Here is a 20,567-nt window from a genome sequence, read left to right as displayed (position 1 = left end):
GCACCAATTCCTTCCTGTCCCAGAGTTTGCTTTGCTTGGTGAACCTCCCCAGGTGATTCCCCTGTCTGCTGACTTATGTAAATACCAGTGACACTCCCTTGCTTTTTCCCTCCAACACTTGTCACTACTCTTGCCCTTTGCTTCTGATCTCCCAGGTGAATATTTTATATTGACACCATGTCATTCAGTATTTAATATTTTTTGTGACCATAACCCACCCCTTTGAATTCAGCTCTGGATATCTTCTGTACTTCTGACAGCAGATTCAGCAATGCAGAACAGTGGTTAAAAGTAAACTCCAAAGTCAGATGATTTTGATTTTGATCTTGATGTTGGTTACCTTTCCCAACACTGTTTCCTCATCTGCTATAGACAGTGATGATGGAAAATGCCTCCCCGGTAGTTCTGAGTGTGAAATGCAGTCATGTAGGGAGAGCACTACACATGGACATCACCAGACGGCCAACACCAAAATCAGACTGATTATATTTTTTGCAGCCGAAGATAGAGAAGCTCTATACAGTCAGTAAAAACAAGACCGGGAGCTGACTGTGGCTCAGATCATGAACTCCTTATTGGCAAATTCAGATTGAAATTGAAAAAAGTAGGGAAAACCACTAGGCCATTCAGGTGACCTAAATCAAATCCCTTATGATTTTACAATGGAAGTGAGAAATAGATTTAAAGGACTAGATCTGACAGAGTGCCTGATGAACTATGGATGGAGGTTCATGACATTGTACAGGAGACAGGGATCAAGCCCATCCCCATGGAAAAGAAATGCAAAAAAAGCAAAATGGCTGTCTGAGGAGGCTTTACAAATAGCAGTGAAAAGAAGAGAAGTGAAAAGCAAAGGAGAAAAGGAAAGATATAAGCATCTGAATGCAGAGTTCCAAAGAATACCAAGAAGAGATAAGAAAGCCTTCCTCAGCGATCAACGCAAGGAAATAGAGGAAACCAACAGAATGGAAAGACTAGAGATCTCTTCAAGAAAATCAGAGATACCACGGGAACATTTCATGCAAAGATGGGCTCGATAAAGGACAGAAATGGTATGGCCCTAACAGAAGCAGAAGATATTAAGAGGAGGTAGCAAGAATACACAGAAGAACTGTACAAAAAGATCTTCACGACCCAGATAATTACGATGGTGTGATCACTCACACAGAGCCAGACATCCTGGAATGTGAAGTCAAGTGGGCCTTAGAAAGCATCACTATGAACAAAGCTAGTGGAGGTGATGGAATTCCAGTTGAGCTGTTTCAAATCCTGAAAGATGATGCTGTGAAAGTGCTGCACTCAATATGCCAGCAAATTTGGAAAACTCAGCAGTGGCACAGGACTGGAAAAGGTCAGTTTTCATTCCAATCCCAAAGAAAGGCAGTGCCAAAGAATGCTCAAACTACCGCACAATTGCATTCATCTCACATGCTAGTAAAGTAATGCTCAAAATTCTCTAAGCCAGGCTTCAGCAATATGTGAACTGTGAACTTCCAGATGTTCAAGCTGGTTTTAGAAAAGGCAGAGGAACCAGAGATCAAATTGCCAACATCCACTGGATCATCAAAAAAGCAAGAGAGTTCCAGAAAAACATCTATTTCTGCTTTATTGACTATGCCAAAGCCTTTGACTGTGTGGATCACAACAACTGTGGAAAATTCTGAAAGAGATGGGAATACCAGACCACCTGACCAGCCTCTTGAGAAACCTATATGCAGGTCAGGAAGCAACAGTTAGAACTGGACATGGAACAACAGACTGGTTCCAAATAGGAAAAGGAGTGCGTCAAGGATGTATATTGTCACCGTGCTTATTTAACTTCTATGCAGAGTACATTGTGAGAAATGCTGGACTGGAAGAAGCACAAGCTGGAATCAAGATGGCTGAGAGAAATATCAATAACCCCGGATATGCAGATGACACCACCCTTATGGCAGAAAGTGAAGAGGAACTCAAAAGCCTCTTGATGAAAGTGAAAGAGGAGAGTGAAAAAGTTGGCTTAAAGCTCAACATTCAGAAAACGAAGATCATGGCATCTGGTCCCATCACTTCATGGCAAATAGATGGGGAAACAGTGGAAACAGTGTCAGACTTTATTTTTTGGGCTCCAAAATCACTGCAGATGGTGATTGCAGCCATGAAATTAAAAGACGCTTACTCCTTGGAAGGAATGTTATGACCAACCTAGATAGCATATTCAAAAACAGAGACATTACTTTGCCAACAAAGGTCCGCCTAGTCAAGGCTATGGTTTTTCCTGCGGTCATGTATGGATGTGAGAGTTGGACTGTGAAAAAAACTGAGTGCCAAAGAATTGATGCTTTTGAACTGTGGTGTTGGAGAAGACTCTTGAGAGTCCCTTGGACTGCAAGGAGATCCAACCAGTCCATCCTAAAGGAGATCAATCCTGGGTGTCCACTGGAAGGACTGATGCTGAGGCCGAAACTCCAATACTTTGGCCACCTCATGCGAAGAGTTGACTCATTGGAAAAGACTCTGATGCTGGGAGGGATTAGAGGCAGGAGGAGAAGGGGGACTACAGAGGATGAGATGGCTGGATGGCATCACCGACTCAATGGTGTTTGGGTAAACTCTGGGAGTTGGTGATGGACAGGGAGGCCTAGCGTGCTATGATTCATGGGGTTGCAAAGAGTCGGACACGACTGAGCAGCTGAACCAAACTGAGGGAAAGCACATGTATGGTGACTGACAGAGTATTGTGCTCCTTCATTAGTGGCCGTTAATATTGTGCATCATCACACACTTATGGAATGCATCTTCTCATTATCATTTTCACTATCATTCTGATGACCATGATGATGATAAAATATATTAAAGTAAATCTCAAGAGATCCTTCTCAAGGCAGTTGGCCTTGTGGGAGCCACAAAGAGGATCCTGCCAACGTGGCTTAACAACTTGGTATCTTCATTAACTTTCTGTTCATTCAGTAATGAACAGAATGTATGTTTCCCGTTTGTCTTCATTCATTCATTCCTTGAACAGACTTTTAAAAAGCATCTACTAAAACCGTATGCTAGGCACTGTTCTCTAACTTGAGGATGTAACAGTGAATGAAATAGATAAAAATCTGTGCACTCATGGAACTTACATTCTATTGAAAAGATACAGTCAGTCAGTTAACAAAGAAGTATTAATAGTATGTCCTGTGGTGAAAAGTGCTAGAAAGAAAAATAAAGCTAGGTAAGGGGACAGGAGAGCAGCCCAGAAAGGGGAGAGGAGAAGTGTATGGAGAGGAAGGTGGCCGGTTTTGAATAGGATGGTCAGGTAGTTCCCTCCTGAGATAAGCTCTTAGCAAAAACCAGAAACAGGTCAGGGGGTGAGGCAGGGGATATGCAGAGGAATAGCTGGGTGTACATATCTCCCCAAAAGAAACAATGAAAGATCTCAGGGCATACATATGCTTGATATACTTAAGGAACAGCAAGGAGCCCTCTGTGTGGAGCAGAATTAGCAAGACGGAGAGGTCAGATGATGAGATGGGGTTGAGGGAGGAAGAAGACTTTGTAGGGCCTCTTGGTCCCAGAGAGCAAGCAGTAGTGCTTGGAAGCATCCTAAGGCATAACACCAAACCACAGTCAGTTCCTGTACTCCAAAATTCTACCCAAAGCCCTTTGAGAATCTGACATCTGAAGGAGGAGGTTGCTTATGGAGCTTAGCAGTTCAGTATACCATGTCCTTGAATCCTCAACATCCTGTAATATTACAATTATCCCCATTTTGTGATTAGAAAACTGACTCAGAGATCACAAGTTCCTTGTCCAACATGGTGCAACTTATACGTGTCAGTTTGGATCTGAATCTGTTAACCAGAAATTTTTTCCAAACTCCTTAAACATCATTGCTTTGTTATCTGAAAACATGAACTGAGACCTATGCACTTTTTGGAAATTTTGCTTCAGATAAATAAATATCATGGTCTACTTTCCCCAAATCCTGCTCTGGCTCACAGGGGTGAGAGGAGGTCTAGCTAAAAACAAAACAGAACACCGCATCTGGAAGAGCAGTGACAACCTGAACTAAGTGTCCGGAGACACGGATATGGGCCCTCTTGAGGATTCTCTTACACTAACAAAAGTCAAAAACAGTCTAAATGTTCACCAACGGGAAACTACTTCAATTGGCATAGCAATATGATGAAAAACTAGGCTGATCCTCAACATTTTACATGTCAATATACATAACCACATAAAATTTTTAGGGGCTTCCTGGGTGGCTCAGATGTGGGAGACCTAGGTTCGATCCCTGGGTTGGAAAGATCCCCTGGGGGAGGGCATAGCAACCCACTCCAGTATTCTTGCCTGGAAAATCCCCTGGACAGAGGCACTGGGCAAGGCTACAGTCCATGGGGTTGCAGAGACAGACACGACTGAGCGACTAAGCACAGCATAGCACAATTTTTCATTATATTGCTATGCTGATTTAATTAATTTCCCATTGGTGAACATTTAGACTGTCTTTCATTTTTTGTTAATATTAGACAATCCTCAAGAGGGACCATAAAAATTTGATGTATTTATGTATACTGACGTGGGCTTTCCCAATGCCTCAGGGGTAATGCAGGAGACTTGGGTTTGATCCCTGGGTTGGGAAGACACCTAAGAGGAGGAAATGGCAACCCACTCCAGTATTCTTGCCTGAAAAATCCCATGGACAGAGGAGCCTGGAAGGCTACAATCCAAAGGGTTGCACAGAGCCAGACATGACTGAGCAACTGAGCGCACACACACACACACACTGTGCGCACACACACACCCCCTGACATGACCAGGCTTTCCAGGTGGCGCTAGTGGTAAAGAACCCGCCTGCCGATGTAGGAGATGTAGGAGACATGGGTTCGATCCCTGGGTTGGAAATATCCCCTGGAGCAGGGCATGGCAGCCCATTCCAGTTTTCTTGCCTGGAGAACCCCATGGACAGAGAAGCCTGGCAGGCTACAGTCCATAGGGTCGCAAAAAGGCAGACACGATTGAAGTGATTTAGCACACACCATAAATATTAAGTAGAAGAACAACTGGATTAGAAACAGTACTGGTGATATCTCATTTTGGAGAAGCTGATTTACATTCAAGAGCGGATTTACATACAAGATACTTGGATTAAATCTATATTTTTCTCATCAGCCTGAGAATGTTCCAGATTGTAGAAAAATAATGAAACATTATTAATTTAAGCCTTTGCATATTTCATCAAGTTCAAGAAAATCTCCTTCCACACTAAACCAATTATTTTCAAATTGCTGCCTGATTGCTCCCTATGGGATATCTCCTAAAAGGCCTCAAAAATTGAATTTTGTGTTGCTAATCAAGGTACCTCCTTTGTGTAAAGCTAGAGGACTGACCTGGAAAGAAAGCAAAGATGGAGACCAAAATGCTTTTGATCTTATTTCAGTGGTAACAGTGTAACATCTTTGGTGAGAAATAAGCTGTTTTTCATTTATTCTGTTTTCAAATTCCTGCTTTTAGTATGTTTCTTAAAAGCACTGTATTTTCTATATACTTTATTTTTAGGTGAGCATTTAAAATTATCTTTTGGTTAAAAAAATGTTACCCATCCTACTTTCTTATATCACTTTTTAATCTGGAATATTCCTAGTAACACACTTTATATTTTTTTTAATAATGATGGAATTTTTAAAAAGAGTATGAATATCTTAATTCATCATTTGACCATCATTTAAATATATCTATATAACATATAATGTTAAATATATTCTAATTCTATATGAATTTCAAAGAGGCAGATAAACAGAAGTTTGGATATTTGGATTTGATGTTGCAACTATGTTGTATTTAAGGTTTCAATTTAAATAGTTTAAAAAAACTCACCTCCTCCTTGTACCCAGCCATTCCTTACCACTCGATGGAAAATGGAACCTGCGTAATGTAGCTTGATGCCACTTTGGGAAAACCCTGCTTTTCCTGTGCACAAGATCTGAAAATTTTTACATGTTTTGGGACATGTATCAGAATATAGCTAAAAATAAAGATAAAAGTTTTCAAAGATTAAACATTTTGATAGAGATTCTCACTCTCCCCAACTTATTAAAAAACAACCACCAAAATCCTCTTACCTCAAAAATCAATCTTCCAATTGGATAAAGATCAATAGAAATGTCCAAGAACACAAAATTATGCTATTAAAATTAAAGAGAAGAAGGTAATGCAGGTCAGTGCTTCGGGAGAGTTTCAGAAGTGACCAGAAATACAACATAATAATGTTTTCAGTGTTAAGATGACTGACAGCATTAACATAGATGATGTAAGAACAAAACCAAATGAATGACTTTAAAGTCTGTTCCATTTTATTATACTACAATTTTATAACCTAAGTAACATGCTTTTTAAAACCTTTCAGTAGTAAATCGCATTAACCTATCACATGAGGCTGAGAACACACGGCCTAAATAGCAACCACATCACAACTGGGTGTGGAAAGGGACACTGATCAGTCCCTTTGGGAGAAAGAGCAGACTGGGAAGCCTTTTCTTTCCTGAGTAATTCTGGAAAAAGATCCACATGAGCCCATAGGTTTGGTTACTGTGTGTTCTGGATTTTCAAAAACTGCACAGATTAGCTAAGCAGAGCCACACCACAGTCTTTCTGAGTAGAAAAATAAGGCCACTGTATGCATAGGTACTATGCCAGGGGTAGGGAAGAGAGGATGCTGTAACTTTTTAGTTCTTTCTTTCATGACCTCATACTCCCAGATGCCCCAAGCTCTTATTTTCAATTGACATCCTTTCTGGTAGAGGCAGCTAACATTTGTGAGCCCTTGTCTAGCCCTACAAAGAGGCACCCAAAATGAAAACACTGTTCTCCATCACAGTGGCATTCATTTTGGTAGCAAACCACATCTAATAGAATACACTGCAACTCTTAGGCACCATTCTCCTACATAAAAATGCTGCCTGATTGAACAAGTACATAATTTGCCCTGCCTTATTTCTTAAGAACCTAGGAGGCATAAATGAAATCACTATCATTATTTTATGTCACTCTAAGCTCTTTTTTTCGGAGAAGGCAATGGCAACCCACTCCAGTACTCTTGCCTGGAAAATCCCATGGACTGAGGAGCCTGGTAGGCTGCAGTCCATGGGGTCGCTAAGAGTCGGACACAACTGAGCCACTTCACTTTCACTTTTCACTTTCATGCATTGGAGAAGGAAAGGCAACCCACTCCAGTGTTCTTGCCTGGAGAATCCCAGGGATGGGGGAGCCTGGTGCGCTGCCGTCTTGGGGTCGCAGAGAGTTGGACACAACTGAAGTGACTTAGCAGCAGCAGCAAGCTCTTTTTTAAATTAAAGACTAAGATAGTATTATAATACCTGGTATCCTGTAATGAAGTATTTATATCCATACTATTAATAATTATGTTTGTGCCCCTTTCTTTCTGTATTACAAGTTCTTAAATATAAAAGAATATTATAACTTTAAGAGGCATAATATGGTAAGCTTCACAGGTCTAGGAGGAAAAAGAGGACGTACTGGAAGTTATGATTGACTTCTAAAATGCGTGAGTCCATTCAGGGATTATTAAACTTCCCTGGGCATCAATATATTATCTTTATGTGGTTGTCAAGTGTAGATAATTTTAGAAATCCTAATGAAAACAGAAAAAGTGACTTTTAACACAAGGTAATGTCACCTATCAGACAAACCTAATTATCTACTCTATCATTCCAAACCAGAAGTAAACAAGTCTCCCTGGGTTTAACTCAGCATGAAAAATCTAGCCTCTGGGTAAAAAACCCAAGGATTTTCTCTAGAATCTGGGTCCTCTTTCCTCACCCACTAATTAATTCAGGCTGCCATTATTTCTAGCCCACACTACTCCAGCAGCTTTCCAAATGGCCACCCTGCCATTAAGCTTTCCCTGCGCCACCCTGTTTGGCCTCAGCCCTGAACTTTTTTCTAAAACACTAAAGAAGGTTATGTCATACTTCTGATGAAAAGTTCTGTTGGCCTGCTTTCTTCTAGATAAAATCAAACTCCCTGGTTAAGAGTGGACAGTAAGTTCAACCTTTTCTTAGTGGATCTGGTTTTGGAGGTTTTCTGTTTTTTGTTTTTGTAAAACAAAAAAATAGGAAAGGAAAGCAGCTTTCCTATTTGGGAAACTCCTCCCAGGGTTGCACCAGCCTCTGCAGAACATTCTGTCTTTCCCCACCATGTGAGAGCCAGGGTGTGGGCACATAACCTGGGCTTGACAGGTCAGGTGCTTCTGCCTGGGGCCTTCGACCTCTGGGGAGCGGCACAGACCCAAGAAGAACAGAGAAGTTATGCTCCGCGAAGGCGGCAGGGAGACCCAAGGGCCAGCAGGCACGCATGGCAGCACCCTGGCTGCACTTGCCTGGGGTGTGACTCTGGCCATGTTTTCCCGCTGCCAGGTCTCCCTTGGTCCCTGCCTGCTTTCCAAAGCTGGCTCTCCAACTTCCTGTCAGCTGTGGATTTACCAACATCCCTCAGTACATACTTTTTCTCCTTAAGTTAATCAGAACAGCTTGGTACCGTTGGCACCAAGAATCCCGACTGATGCTCTCATTTCCCCAGCCTCCTTCCCACTCATTCGGGCCGCCTTACTGTCCTCTGCCGTCCCCAGAGCACACCATGTAGTTTGAGACTCTTGGCCCTTTGGGAATGAACTGCTATGAATGTTAAATTCCTCTCCACACCTTAGAGTTTAGAGCATTTTGCAAGTGTACTGTTTATTCAACAAAATATTCACTGAGCACCTCCTATGTTTCAGGTTCTGTTCAAGGCAGTGGTTGAATAAGGGTGAATGAGACAAGGTCTTGGGCATTGCATGGCTCAGATCCTAGCTCTGGGTCTTTCTGTAGGCACAGGCCACCATGGGCATGACATGATTTTCAGCATGTGGCAGCTGTTGCTGCAACTAGGTTCATGAGCAAAACTGCATCCGTTTACCAGCCTCACGGAGGTGGCCCATCCCACCCTGACGTCTGTCTCTTGCTCTCTGGACCTCAAGCTTCATGACCGTCCTCTACCACTGGAAACCCGCAGGGCCATCGCTCACTGCTCCTCCTGCCACCTGGGTGTCACCTTTCTTCTCAGACTTGCCCGTCTCTCCGTGCAGGAGCTCTCACTTAGGTGTTACAACATACTAATCAAAATATTTCATGCTCAAAGTGAGTAAAGGATAGGTTTGACTTTGTCTGAGGGAGGAGGTCTTAATATTTTTAAATAGATGCCAATTAACGCACGTAAGCTTCTCGTGGAGAGTTGAAATGTTTGAACAGGGATGCTTCTTCTGCCTGTGCCATCTACCTGCTGTGAGATAGGCTGGCTTTACATACCACCAAGCCAAACCCCACCAGTTCTTTGCAACTAAAGATCACAAGTTCATTGAGAACTTAACCTAGTCCTTTTATATTCCCTTTGCTAGGTTTATCAGTAATTAGTGCTTAATCAATATAAATGCTCAAAGATTCCACTATTTTCCTTTTTAAAAAAATTAGTGTAACTTGCCTTGGTGTCTCTTAAGAATTTGGCAGAATAATCCACAGTAAGTGCTTCGTAAAGTGCAGGAGGCTTAAAATCAACTATATCCCATATTTTGTGGGCCCATTTCTGTAGATCAAGTGCATCACCCAGGAGCTTATCATTAATAAAACACATCACATAGGAAGAATATTCCCAGACTTCATTCTTAAGTTCCTGTAAAGGAAAAGGGCCAAAAAAAAAAAAAAAATTAATGGGGTATGGGGATGGGGAGTGAACCTTGCTAAACCCACAAGCCAGAGCTTCAATCAATCCCAGGACTGAACCTTTAGAAAAAATGTATTTTTTGCCATCTTTCAGAATTTTGCTCTCAAACGGAATTTAAGAACATTTCAAAACTCTGAAGGTGCTGAAATCAATAACCTAAAAGTAATCTTTAAAATGGTACAATCTCAGAAAATAGATGGTAATCTGGTAATTAAAGTCAGTGATGCATAGCATACTTGTTATATATGAATATAAAAACAAAGTGCAGTCCTCTAGCTTCATTTCCGGAGCACATTTTACTGTACGCATACTTGGTTAGGGGTCTTAAATAAGACACGGTTTTCAATGCCAAGGATGGAAAAGAGTGCTTTTTGATGGAGGGAAGTCAGACCAGGTGAGGAAATGCCTCCTGAGGGCCAGCAGGATTTCTGGGACACATGAGGGGCAATGAGGAAGGTAACTCAACTTCTTTAACACTTTTAAGTCCTAAGCCCTTCAAAATTAAGTGTGTAAGTGTTTTCATCCACACAACCGTGACGGCCGGTGTGTTAAACCTCAGTGTGTGGCCACTGAGTAACGTCACCTCGGAGGAGATCTGGTTTATTATTACCCAGTGCCAGTCCTGGCAAAACTATGCATCATCTGGGACAGCTGTTCTCCAGTTTTAGTGGGGAGTCAGAATCATACCTGAGCCCCACCCCAAGTTTCTGATTCTGGGATAGGGTCTGAGAGTGCTTTTTTTTTTTTTTTTTTTTTTACCAGCATCCCATGAGATGCTTCCAATTTGCCTTGATTCATGGACCTAACATTCCAGGTTCCTATGCAATATTGCTCTTTACAGCATCGAACCTTGCTTCTATCACCAGTCCCATCCACAACTGGGTGTTGCTTTTGCTTTGGCTCCATCCCTTCATTCTTTCTGGAGTTATTTCTCCACTGATCACCAGTAGCATATTGGGCACCTACCAACCTGGGGAGTTCATCTTTCAGTGTCCTATCTTTTGCCTTTTCATACTGTTCATGGGGTTCTCAAGGCAAGAATACTGAAATGGTTTGCCCTTCTCCAGTGGACCACATTCTGTCAGGCTATGGTTTTTCCAGTGGCCATGTATGGATGTGAGAGTTGGACTATAAAGAAAGCTCAGAGCCGAAGAATTGACGCTTTTGAATTGTGGTGTTGGAGAAGATTCTTGAGAGTCCCTTGGACTGCAAGGAGATCCAACCAGTCCATCCTAAAGGAGATCAGTCCTGGGTGTTCATTGGAAGGACTGATGCTGAAGCTGAAATTCCAATACTTTGGCCACCTGATGCAAAGAGTTGACTCATTTGAAAATACACTGATGCTGGGAGGGATTAGGGGCAGGAGGAGAAGGGGATGACAGAGGATGAGATGGTTGGATGTCATCACCGACTCGATGGGCATGAGTTTGAGTAGATTCCAGGAGTTGGTGATGGACAGGGAGGCCTGGCATGCTGTGGTTCATGGGGTCACAAAGAGTCGGACACGACTGTGCGACGGAACTGAACTGAACATGAGATGCTGCTGCTGCTGGTCTGGAGACTGCACTTGAAGAAATGCCAGTTTGGGGAATGGCCTGCCTTTAGCTGCCAACATGCTCCATTCCCGGCTCCTGTCGCAGGAGGAGCTCACTTCCAGTTCCTCGCTTGTTCATGCTGAACTGTCAGTCACTGAGATAGCCCCTGGGTCAGTACTCCCTGGAATGTTGACATTTATCAGCGGTCTCACATTTTACAGGACACAAAACTTGAAAAAGGAGAGGAAAAGTTTAACTGTGGACATTTTAGTTAGCTTGGTAGGAGAAAGGCAGGAACAAATAGACTTTATTGGGAAGCTGAAGGTTATTACATGCCTTCTCTGGGTGTCTTCTATATGTAAGGAGCCCTCATCACCTGCCTCAAGATAGCGGGCTGGACCCGATGATTTCTAGGGCTTCCCAGCACTAAGATGTATGATGGTCCCTTTTTTGGAGGTAGGGGAAAGGCCTTCCCGAAGGTTCAGAAGCCATCCCTCAGAGTTGGCGTTACATTCTGCTGAAGCATAAGGCCACCTCAGACTAACCTCATATGTGCTAAGAAGCACTACGTATAACATAAGACAGTGCTCTTTTTTAAAAAAAATATCTATGTATTTGGCTGTGCTGCATCGCAGTTGTAGCACACGGGACCTTTTAGTTGTGGTATGCAGCATCTTTAGTCGTGGCATGCAAACTCTTAGTTGCAGCATGTGGGGATCTAGTTCCCTGATCAGGAATCAAACCCAGGCCCCTGCACTGGCAGTTCGAAGTCTTAGCCACCGGACCTCCAAGGAAGTCCGATGACAGTGCTTTTGTAGGAGAACAAAAGACTGAAGAGGAAGAAGAGGTTAAGGTGGCAAGTATCCAGGAGATGAGGGTCGGGTGGAGGTGGAGAAAAGAAAGACAGGAGTTAAAGGGTATGTGGGAAGAAGAAGCAGTAATGATCTAGGAAGCCTCATTCAGCCCCCGTGAGAAAAGCAGGAGAGAACACAAAACATCTCAACGTCAGCAACCCAGACTGAAAGGTCAGAAACTGCAGAATGGAACCCACGCCAGTCTTCCCAGTATGGTGGGAATATGGAAGAGAATGGGTACAAACCTCGAAGCATGAAATCATGGCTCTCTTGTAGGTGGAGAACATGGTATGATCGGCAGTTTAGGAAGTTTGATGATAAATATTAAGAAAAACATTGTTTTATGTTAGAGTGCCCAACTGTCTGGGTTCAGACCATCCCAGCTTAAATCAACCCTGTATATTCATTGGAAGGACAGATACTAAAGCTGAAGCCCCAATACTTTGACCACCTGATGCAAAGAGCCAACTCATTGGAAAAGACCCTGATTCTGGGAAAGATTGAGGGCAGAAGGAGAAGGAGACAACAGAGGATGAGATGGTTGGATGGCATCACCAACTCAACGGACCAAACAAACTCCAGCAGATACTGAAGGAGAGGGAAGCCTGGCAGGCTACAGTCCATGGGGTTCAGAGAGTCAGACATGCCTTAACAACTGAATAACAACAACAGTCCCAGCTTTAGCAATGAAATTTGCGCATCCCAGGAAACCCCTCCAATCCAGGCAAACCAGGACCATTGGTCACCATAGCTGTTGTAATGATTAGAGTTAATATTTATAGAAGTCATTAGAATAGAGCCTGGCATATAATAAGCACCATAGGCTAAGTGTTTGTTATATTTCTATTCGAATTACAATGAAAATGTACTGTGGCTGTGAAAATGGTATGAGACTTAAATGGTATTCTTAACTTTATCTTGCACTATTCATGTGACTGGGGAGACAGTGATCTTGTAAAGCAGCACAGTCTGCATAATAATCACAGGACATCCTCGTGCAGTCAAACACAGGACAATCAAAACTGCTCTAATCAGGAGAAATGCGATCTCATCAGCCACTGAGAGATGGGGTGGGGCAGGGAAACCAGGACTGGGACTCTCTACAGGACTGGGCCAGGAGATGTATCCATTCCAGTCTGCCCCCAACACAAGCTATAACAGAGCCAGGATGCCACCTTAGAATCCTTCATATCGCACGTTCCAGGCAGCACTACCAGTTAATTAGGGTTGGCACTCAAGAGGAAACCAATCTGCCATCTCTGGATAATCTCTGTCAGCCTTAGGGCCTGGGGTCCTCAAGGGGTACTGTTATTAGGGAAAGTGCAGAGAAAGAAGCTCCCATTTGGACATGGTTATCCTGTGGGAAGCTGATGCCTGCCCTCAGAGCTCCCCTGGGACCCCACATGCTCTCCTGCTGTTTCTGTGCTGGACACCACTGAAACCTTCCAGAATTCGGGCCTAAAAGAGTACCAAGCCATAGTAACCTGAGTGCCAGGGTGTCACAGGAAGTAGGACAAGTGATATGCAGGGAAAGAGGGATAGTCATCAGCAAAAGTAAATATCAGCATTGTCAGTGTCAAACTTACCTTTATTGCTTGCCTTCCAGAAGAAAATCCTGGAAGTGTTTTACTTTTGCTTAACATCAGCTTGGTAAAATGACTGAAATAATTTAGGAAAAGTTAATTTAGAGAAATAAAATCTATTTGTATGAAAATTACTGCTTTTGTTTTTCCAAAGCAATGTATAGGTAAATAATTCAGACAAAACTTTGCTCATTTCCCATACCCCAAATATCCTTTACCCTTTTTTTCTCTTGTAGATATTGATGCCATGCAAATTCTTGAACAGGAATTATTATAGGATCTTCAAATTTGGATGGATAATTACTCTTCAGACTCTAGGTTTCAAAATAGAATATTATTTTAGAGTACATTCTCTTTTAAAGTAGAAATCATTCCCCCTGATTTTTATGGAGTGTTCAGGAAGTTTCACACAGTGTACACCCAAGTCACAAAGTCTGGCTTAGATGCCCCTTGCCAGCTCCCAGAGGGCCCTATGCTTACCTCTATTAAGTCCCTCCCCAGGCCACACTTATTTGTCTCTCATCTGAAGAGAATAAGCTCTTTGAGGGCAAAAACTATGTCTTAGTTTCCCACTGGCCTCAATATTTGGTACACAGTAGACCATCCACACATAGCAACTGCATAAACAAGTGAACAAATGAGTTTATGCCAACAGTTTTGTGATCTGCCATGTTCTTTTAGAACCAGTTTTTCCCTAAATTAACTCTTACTACATCTCAGTGGAGCCATGAGTACTTTTAACTAAAAAAAAAATAAAAAAATTATTACTTTTAATTTACTGACATGGAGAATAACCAAAAGATATGGTTGTGGTTATAGCCCCTGGGGAAAAGAGAATATTAAATATGTTTTGGTCTAGATATTGAGCATGTATTGACTTAATATATTTTGTTTTGTCTGTATGAATCAGAGAAAATTCTTTCTGGTTAACAATACCTGTTTAAAAAAAAAAGTTTTTTTTAATGTCAATGCTCCTTTTAATGTTATAGTTTGTCTTCTTCTAAAGCAAGAGAAGGCAGCACTTTTCTGAGCAGGTCTGAGGAGTAAATGAACCAACAGGGAAAAGTGTCAGCTGGCTGCTTCTGTCATGGTCTAAGGGGACACTGGCTTAGCACACTTCCTCAAGGGTGGACAGTCCAAGGGGGAGAAAGCCAGGACATGAGTGTACCCTGCCTTGGGACCAGGGGTAGCAAAAGAGGGCAACAGCAATGTGGCCACTGCCCTCCTAGACCACTGTACCCAACCAACAGCTGATGGGTCCTTTTTTCTCAGTTCTAGTGTCTGTGCTCTGTCTGAGGCAGTCATGCAAGATGACTGCTGTTTCTCACTGAGGGACCACCTGGTATAACTAATAAGCCCAAGAGTTTTCAAATTAAGCATACTTAATCATACTTTCTTCATAATTTGTTCCAGAATGGACTATATTATGTAATACTACTCTTTATAAATCTAAGTCTTCCAGTTAATTAGGTATCAGAGATTGCCTACAAGTGATCATGTTGGAAATATATTCAAGGATCCTTTATTAACACAGAACTAACTGAATTTACATTGATATATTTTCATACTCAAATAGAGCTACAGTAGGCAAAAGCTTTAGAAAGTGAAAAACAACATTATTAATAAAATAAAGATGTTGTTTTCTTGACTTAGTGTCCTCTCTGACAGGGGCTGACAAGCTGATCAGCAAGCCAAGTCTGGACCACTGCCTGTTTTTCTAAGACTTGAGAACTAAGAATAATTTTTAGATTTTTAAGCAGTTAAAAAAGAATCACAAGAAGAATCATTTCATGTCATGTGAAATTATATACGTTTAATTTCACTGTCCAGAATAAAAATCTTATTGGAAAACCACCATTCATTTACAAACCTTCTGCGGCTGCTTTTTGCGCAAGGACAGAGTTTTGTAGTTACGACTGAGAGCCTGTGGCTCCAAAGGCCTAACAATTTTATGTATGGACTTTTTCAGAAAAAGATCTGCCAACATCTTCTCTACAGTATAAAGAAAACATGCTCCTTCAGATAAGGAACTAAGAAAAAGCAAAAGAAAAAAAATCCCTCCAACTCATTAAATACAGTTGTGGGCCGTATAACTTTGCTGATCCCATCAGCCCAGCTAACACAGACTATTTTCACAGACTTCTTATCACTTGTTCTCTTCATCTTGAGACTTCACCTATTTCACAAATTAGTCACTATTTCCTGATTTGATATAAACTCAAAACTGTAACTCTGTGGACTTGGAGCAGGCAAGAAGTTAGGAATTTCTTAAGATTTCTTCTATTTGGGAACATTTTGTGTCAAGTGATCCAGCTGGGTACTTTGGGAGATACAAACTTTAATAAGGCTTTGTCCTGTAGTCTAGTATAGTTTTGAAGGAGGGAAGCTTGGCCTAATCTTATAACAGCATATCTGGAGCAAACCCCAAAGACATGCTGAATTTTACATTTTAACATTTCACATACTTCTACGTTTCTCCTGTGTTCGGGTTACAGGAGTGCTGCAGCATTGCAGACCTGGCCAAATTCTTTCAGTTAAAGTGTTTTTCATTTTACAATGTTCTGCATATTTACACAGAAATGTCTGGATTCTCCAGAGCACTTGGGGGTCATTTGTTAAGAAATCCCTTAAGCAACAATTCGACTGGAATGTAGTGACTGCTATAGAAAATTTAAAGGAAAAAAACAGAAAACAACTTCCCCTGAATGAATAGCTTTCAAAAATAAGTTGGGGAAGGAGTTTGTAAAAAATCAGCTAGTTATATGGTAATATTTTGTTAGAATATTTTCAATTTAGTATAAATATCTAGAAATATAATTAACTGTGTTTTCAATGACATTCAATTAATGATAATGTTGCTTGTTAAGTATTTTATGAAGTTATATGGTAATATTTTTTCCACGGAGTTTCAAAAGCTATAATTTCAATGAAAAATTAATGTGGAATAAAGTATGTGTTAATGTATAGATAGGAATCACCTTCCATTCCCAGCAAGGTTCTGAACAATTCCTTCACTCGAATCTCCCGTTAAAGGCAGCCCTTCTCGAAGTGGAACTCCTGCCCAGACCGGCACTTGTCACCTGCACGCTCCGATCAACCCCAGCCGGGACAACCCCTCCCTGAACCTCGACCCCCGCCACCAGGTAGTGCAAGACCGGGAAGCGGGTCGCACTTGCAGTTTCTTCACAGTTACCTCAGCGGCGCTCTTAGCGATCTGAAAGCTGGAGCTCTTGAAAAGCCCCACCACCTTCACCTGAAGCGGCTGTTCGGGTGGCGACCGCGAGATGCATGGAACCGACTGCTGCTGGCTCGCCATGCCTGCGCGCGGGGACTCCTGGGGTCACAAACACTGCGCGTCGCCAGGGCAACCACCGCTCAGCCCGCCCCCGCCGCTCGCGGGGAAGAGGGGGGCGGGGCGAGGGGAGGGGCGGTCGGCGAAGGCCCGGCCTTTCCTCAACTTTGCGCCTGTTGCTGTTGAGCCGGCGGAGAGGCGGGAGAGGGCCCATACGTGGCGGCTACCAGGGACGAGCTTCGCAGAAAAGGAACACGGAGCCCACGTCCCGCGTGCCTCAGTCCGGTTCGCCGCTTCCCAGAACCTCGTCTGGGAGCCCCCACCCGCCCCCGCCTCTGGGATCCCTCTGCCCCCGCCCAGGGTCCGCCAGCGCGGCCGTTGCCTCCGGTCAGCGCCAGACTTCACCGCAGAGCGCCTTTCCGGGTTGGCGCGCCGCCAGATTGGGGCCCCGCCGGCCGGTTGCCTGGGTAACGCGGGAATCCGCCCCCAAGCGCGTGCACTTGGGCGCCGCGGCCTTCCGGGGAGCGCGGGAGCCGGGCGGCCACCTGTACGCAGTGCCCCGATAGGAGACCGCCCCGCCCGTGTCCCCGCCGCGGCCGTCGCCCTGGAGGCCGAACCGTCCCGCGCCGCCGAGCGTCCGCGCCATGAAGCCCAACTTCACCCTGCGACTGAGGGTCTTTAACCTCAACTGCTGGTGAGTGCGCCCCGCAGCGCGGGTCTGAGGCCGCGTCCCCCCGGCATCCGCACTGCCAGAGGAAGGAGACCTTCCTCACATCCGGGCCACGGCGCTCCCCTGCCCTACAGCTTCGGGGTGCCAGCACCTCCACGGCCCGCCCCTGGCCCCAACTCCGGTACTGCCCCGGAGCGCCGAGCGCCCACAGCCGTCACCTCCCCTCTGCGCTTCTCGTCCTTAGGGGCATTCCCTTCCTGAGCAAGCATCGCGCCGACCGCGTGAAGCGCCTGGGAGACTTTCTAAACATGGAGAGCTTCGACCTAGCTCTACTGGAGGAGGTGGGGTGCGGAACCGGGCTGCAGGGGGAGCAGCGGCGGGGGGGGGGGGCGCTCTCCTAGGGGGAAGGACCGGGAAGGTATCCTTAACCCCTTCCCCCAGGTGTGGAGTGAACAGGACTTCCAGTACTTGAGACAGAAGCTGTTGCCCACCTACCCAGCTGCACACTACTTCAGGAGGTGAGCAGCCAACTGGCCTGGAAGCCTAGTTTCAGACCTTGAGGTGCTTGGCCCTGCCAGCCCCTCCTCCCTATGCTGCCTGCACCCTACTTCCTCTCCCCCAGCATCCTCTCCTCTGGGTGTGGAAGCAGAAGGTGGAATGAGGAAAATCTAGCTCTACAGCTCATCAGACTTACTCTCAGGCTGTCCTATCACCCCACACAAACAACTAACACTTTGTGAACTTCCATCAGCTGCAGAGAGAGAAAAAAAAAAAAGTAGCTGATAAGAACTGGGAGACAAGGGAGGGGGAAGGGGCTGGGTATTTTTCTCCCTGCTTTTGTGACTGCTAACCAGGATTTGGCTTTCAGCGGCATCATTGGCAGTGGTCTCTGTGTCTTCTCCAAACACCCAATCCAGGAATTCACCCAGCATGTCTTCACCCTCAATGGCTACCCCTACATGGTGAGCCTGATCTCCAACTGGTCCACCGCCCTCCCCCACCTCCTCTAACACATGGTAAAGGTGGTAACCTTCCCAGGACTGCAAGAGATGGGCAGAGAGAGGATGGCAGTGCTCTGAGTTCTGTCCCACTCCTGCCTGCAGATCCATCATTGTGACTGGTTCTGTGGGAAGGCTGTGGGGCTGCTGGTACTCCATCTAAGTGGCTTGGTGCTCAACGCCTACGTGACCCACGTGAGTGAAGCCCACAGTGCTTAGGGCTGGGGGAGGCAGCCTGGTCCTGGGAGGGAGAGAGGGGACGCCTTTGGTGGAGTCCTAAAGTCAGTAGGGAAAGTTCACACATATTTTACCAAGCACCATGGCAAGTGACAAACTTGATTTACACTTGCCCTTGGGACCTTGAGTCTCACCTGTTACTGTCTCCTCTATCTTGCGCAGCTCCATGCGGAGTACAATCGACAGAAGGACATCTACCTAGCACATCGCGTGGCCCAAGCTTGGGAACTGGCCCAGTTCATCCAGTGTGTGAGCCTGGGCTTAACAGGGGAAATAGGGTGGGATCGAGGGACTGAGTGGTGGCTGTAAGGTCCCGCTTTTAGGGCAGAACTGATGAGGGAAGAATTCCTGCCTCACCATCTTGATTCCTCCAGCCACACATCCAAGAAGGCTGATGTGGTTCTCTTGTGTGGGGACCTCAACTTGCACCCAAAGGACCTGGGCTGCCGCCTGCTGAAAGAGTGGACAGGGCTGCATGATGCCTATCTGGAGACCCGGGACTTCAAGGTGAGGACCTGTCTAATTATTTCCCCACCTACACCCTCAGCCTCTTTCCCTCCTCCTTCCCCTGCATCCTCACTCAAGCCCACTCTTCACCTAGGGTTCTGAAGAAGGCTGTACGATGGTACCCAAGAACTGCTATGTCAAGCACCAGGAGCTGGGGCCATTTCCCTTGGGCATCCGCATCGACTATATACTTTATAAGGTCAGGCCTCTCCCCGCCACACCCACCGTGTCTCTTCATCTGTCACTAGCCTGTGCTGATCCTTTGTCCAGCTGATCTACTCTTATGTCACTGGCATCTGGAGAATGGATAGCCAGGAACTGGTTCTCTGGAAACATACTTCCAAATAGAAGTTTCTCTTTGGCCCTTTTCCTAGGCAGTGTCTGGGCTATACATCTCCTGTAAGACTTTCAAAACTACTACAGGCCATGACCCTTACAGCGGCCCCCCCTTCTCTGATCATGAGGCCCTGATGGCTACTCTGTGTGTGAGACACAGCCCCCCCCAGCACAACCCCAGCCCTACCCATGGTGAGTCATCTGCATCCCTTCCTTTGGCCCTTCTGCACCACAGGTACCCGCTCCACTCTGACCGTTATTCTGCCTTCCCACTCTCCTGCCTTGTTGTAGGACCAGCAGAGAGCTCGCCATTGACCAGTGTGCTAAGGGAGGCCTGGGCAGAAGTGGACCAGGGCATGGCCCAGGCTCACTGGTGGGCCACCATGGCCGGCTATGCAGTTGGTCTAGGGCTTCTTCTCCTGGCGTTGCTGTGTGCCCTGGCGGCCGGAGGATGGATGAGGGAAGCTGCTCTACTGCTCTGGACCCCCAGCATAGGACTGGTGCTGGGGGCAGGTGCCTTCTACCTCTTCCACGTGCAGGAGGCCAAGGGCTTGTGTAAGACCCGGGCCGAGCTTCAGCATGTGCTGGGAAGGGCAAGAGAGGCCCAGGACCTGGGCTCAGAGTCCCAGCCAGCCCTGCTCCTAGGGCAGCAGGAGAGAGACAGAGCTGAGGAACAATAAAGCTTGACACTTTTGTGGCTCGGCCTTTTCCCTTATAGAGGCAGTGACTGGGGCCAGGGGTCAGTGTGACTGTCACAGTGTAGACCTTTGGGCTCCCACCCATCTGCCCTCCCTGCTCAGTCCCCACCTCA

At 45.1% G+C, this 20,567-nt stretch overlaps 2 protein-coding genes across 11 annotated transcripts in view; one reads left to right on the top strand and one right to left on the bottom strand.

Moving 5' to 3' along the window:
- The window catches only part of PPIL6 (peptidylprolyl isomerase like 6), a 40,421-nt gene extending 23,369 nt beyond the window's left edge, over positions 1-17,052 (bottom strand). For 4 of the 10 annotated variants that reach the window (XR_006060600.1, XR_001042122.5, XM_004011215.5 and 1 more), the window contains exons 1-5: positions 16,910-17,052; positions 13,935-14,030; positions 9,505-9,693; positions 6,093-6,155; positions 5,848-5,995 (exon numbers count right to left, since the gene is read on the bottom strand). Coding sequence is in view for 8 of the 10 variants with exons in the window: in XM_004011215.5 (XP_004011264.1) it covers positions 5,848-5,995; positions 6,093-6,155; positions 9,505-9,693; positions 13,935-14,030; positions 16,910-17,032 (619 nt within the window). In the remaining 2 variants the exon portion in view is untranslated. Of the gene's footprint in view, positions 1-5,847; positions 5,996-6,092; positions 6,156-9,504; positions 9,694-13,719 lie in introns of all 10 variants that reach the window. The other 6 variants (XM_042253334.1, XM_060419512.1, XM_060419514.1 and 3 more) reach the window with 5 other exon arrangements.
- Positions 17,053-17,179: 127 nt separating this feature from the next.
- Positions 17,180-20,453, top strand: SMPD2 (sphingomyelin phosphodiesterase 2). The gene is made up of 10 exons (XM_027972382.3): positions 17,180-17,702; positions 17,923-18,019; positions 18,120-18,196; positions 18,547-18,640; positions 18,782-18,871; positions 19,076-19,158; positions 19,288-19,420; positions 19,515-19,619; positions 19,795-19,948; positions 20,048-20,453. The coding sequence occupies exons 1-10, from the start codon at positions 17,653-17,655 to the stop codon at positions 20,434-20,436; spliced, it is 1,272 nt and encodes a 423-aa protein (XP_027828183.1). The 5' UTR covers positions 17,180-17,652; the 3' UTR covers positions 20,437-20,453.
- Positions 20,454-20,567: the final 114 nt, after the last annotated feature.

This window comes from Ovis aries, chromosome 8 (assembly GCF_016772045.2).
Source record: "Ovis aries strain OAR_USU_Benz2616 breed Rambouillet chromosome 8, ARS-UI_Ramb_v3.0, whole genome shotgun sequence".
NCBI classification, from domain to species: domain Eukaryota; kingdom Metazoa; phylum Chordata; class Mammalia; order Artiodactyla; family Bovidae; genus Ovis; species Ovis aries.
Note: the sequence above shows the minus strand (reverse complement) of the source record. Positions and strands in the feature narration are given on the sequence as shown.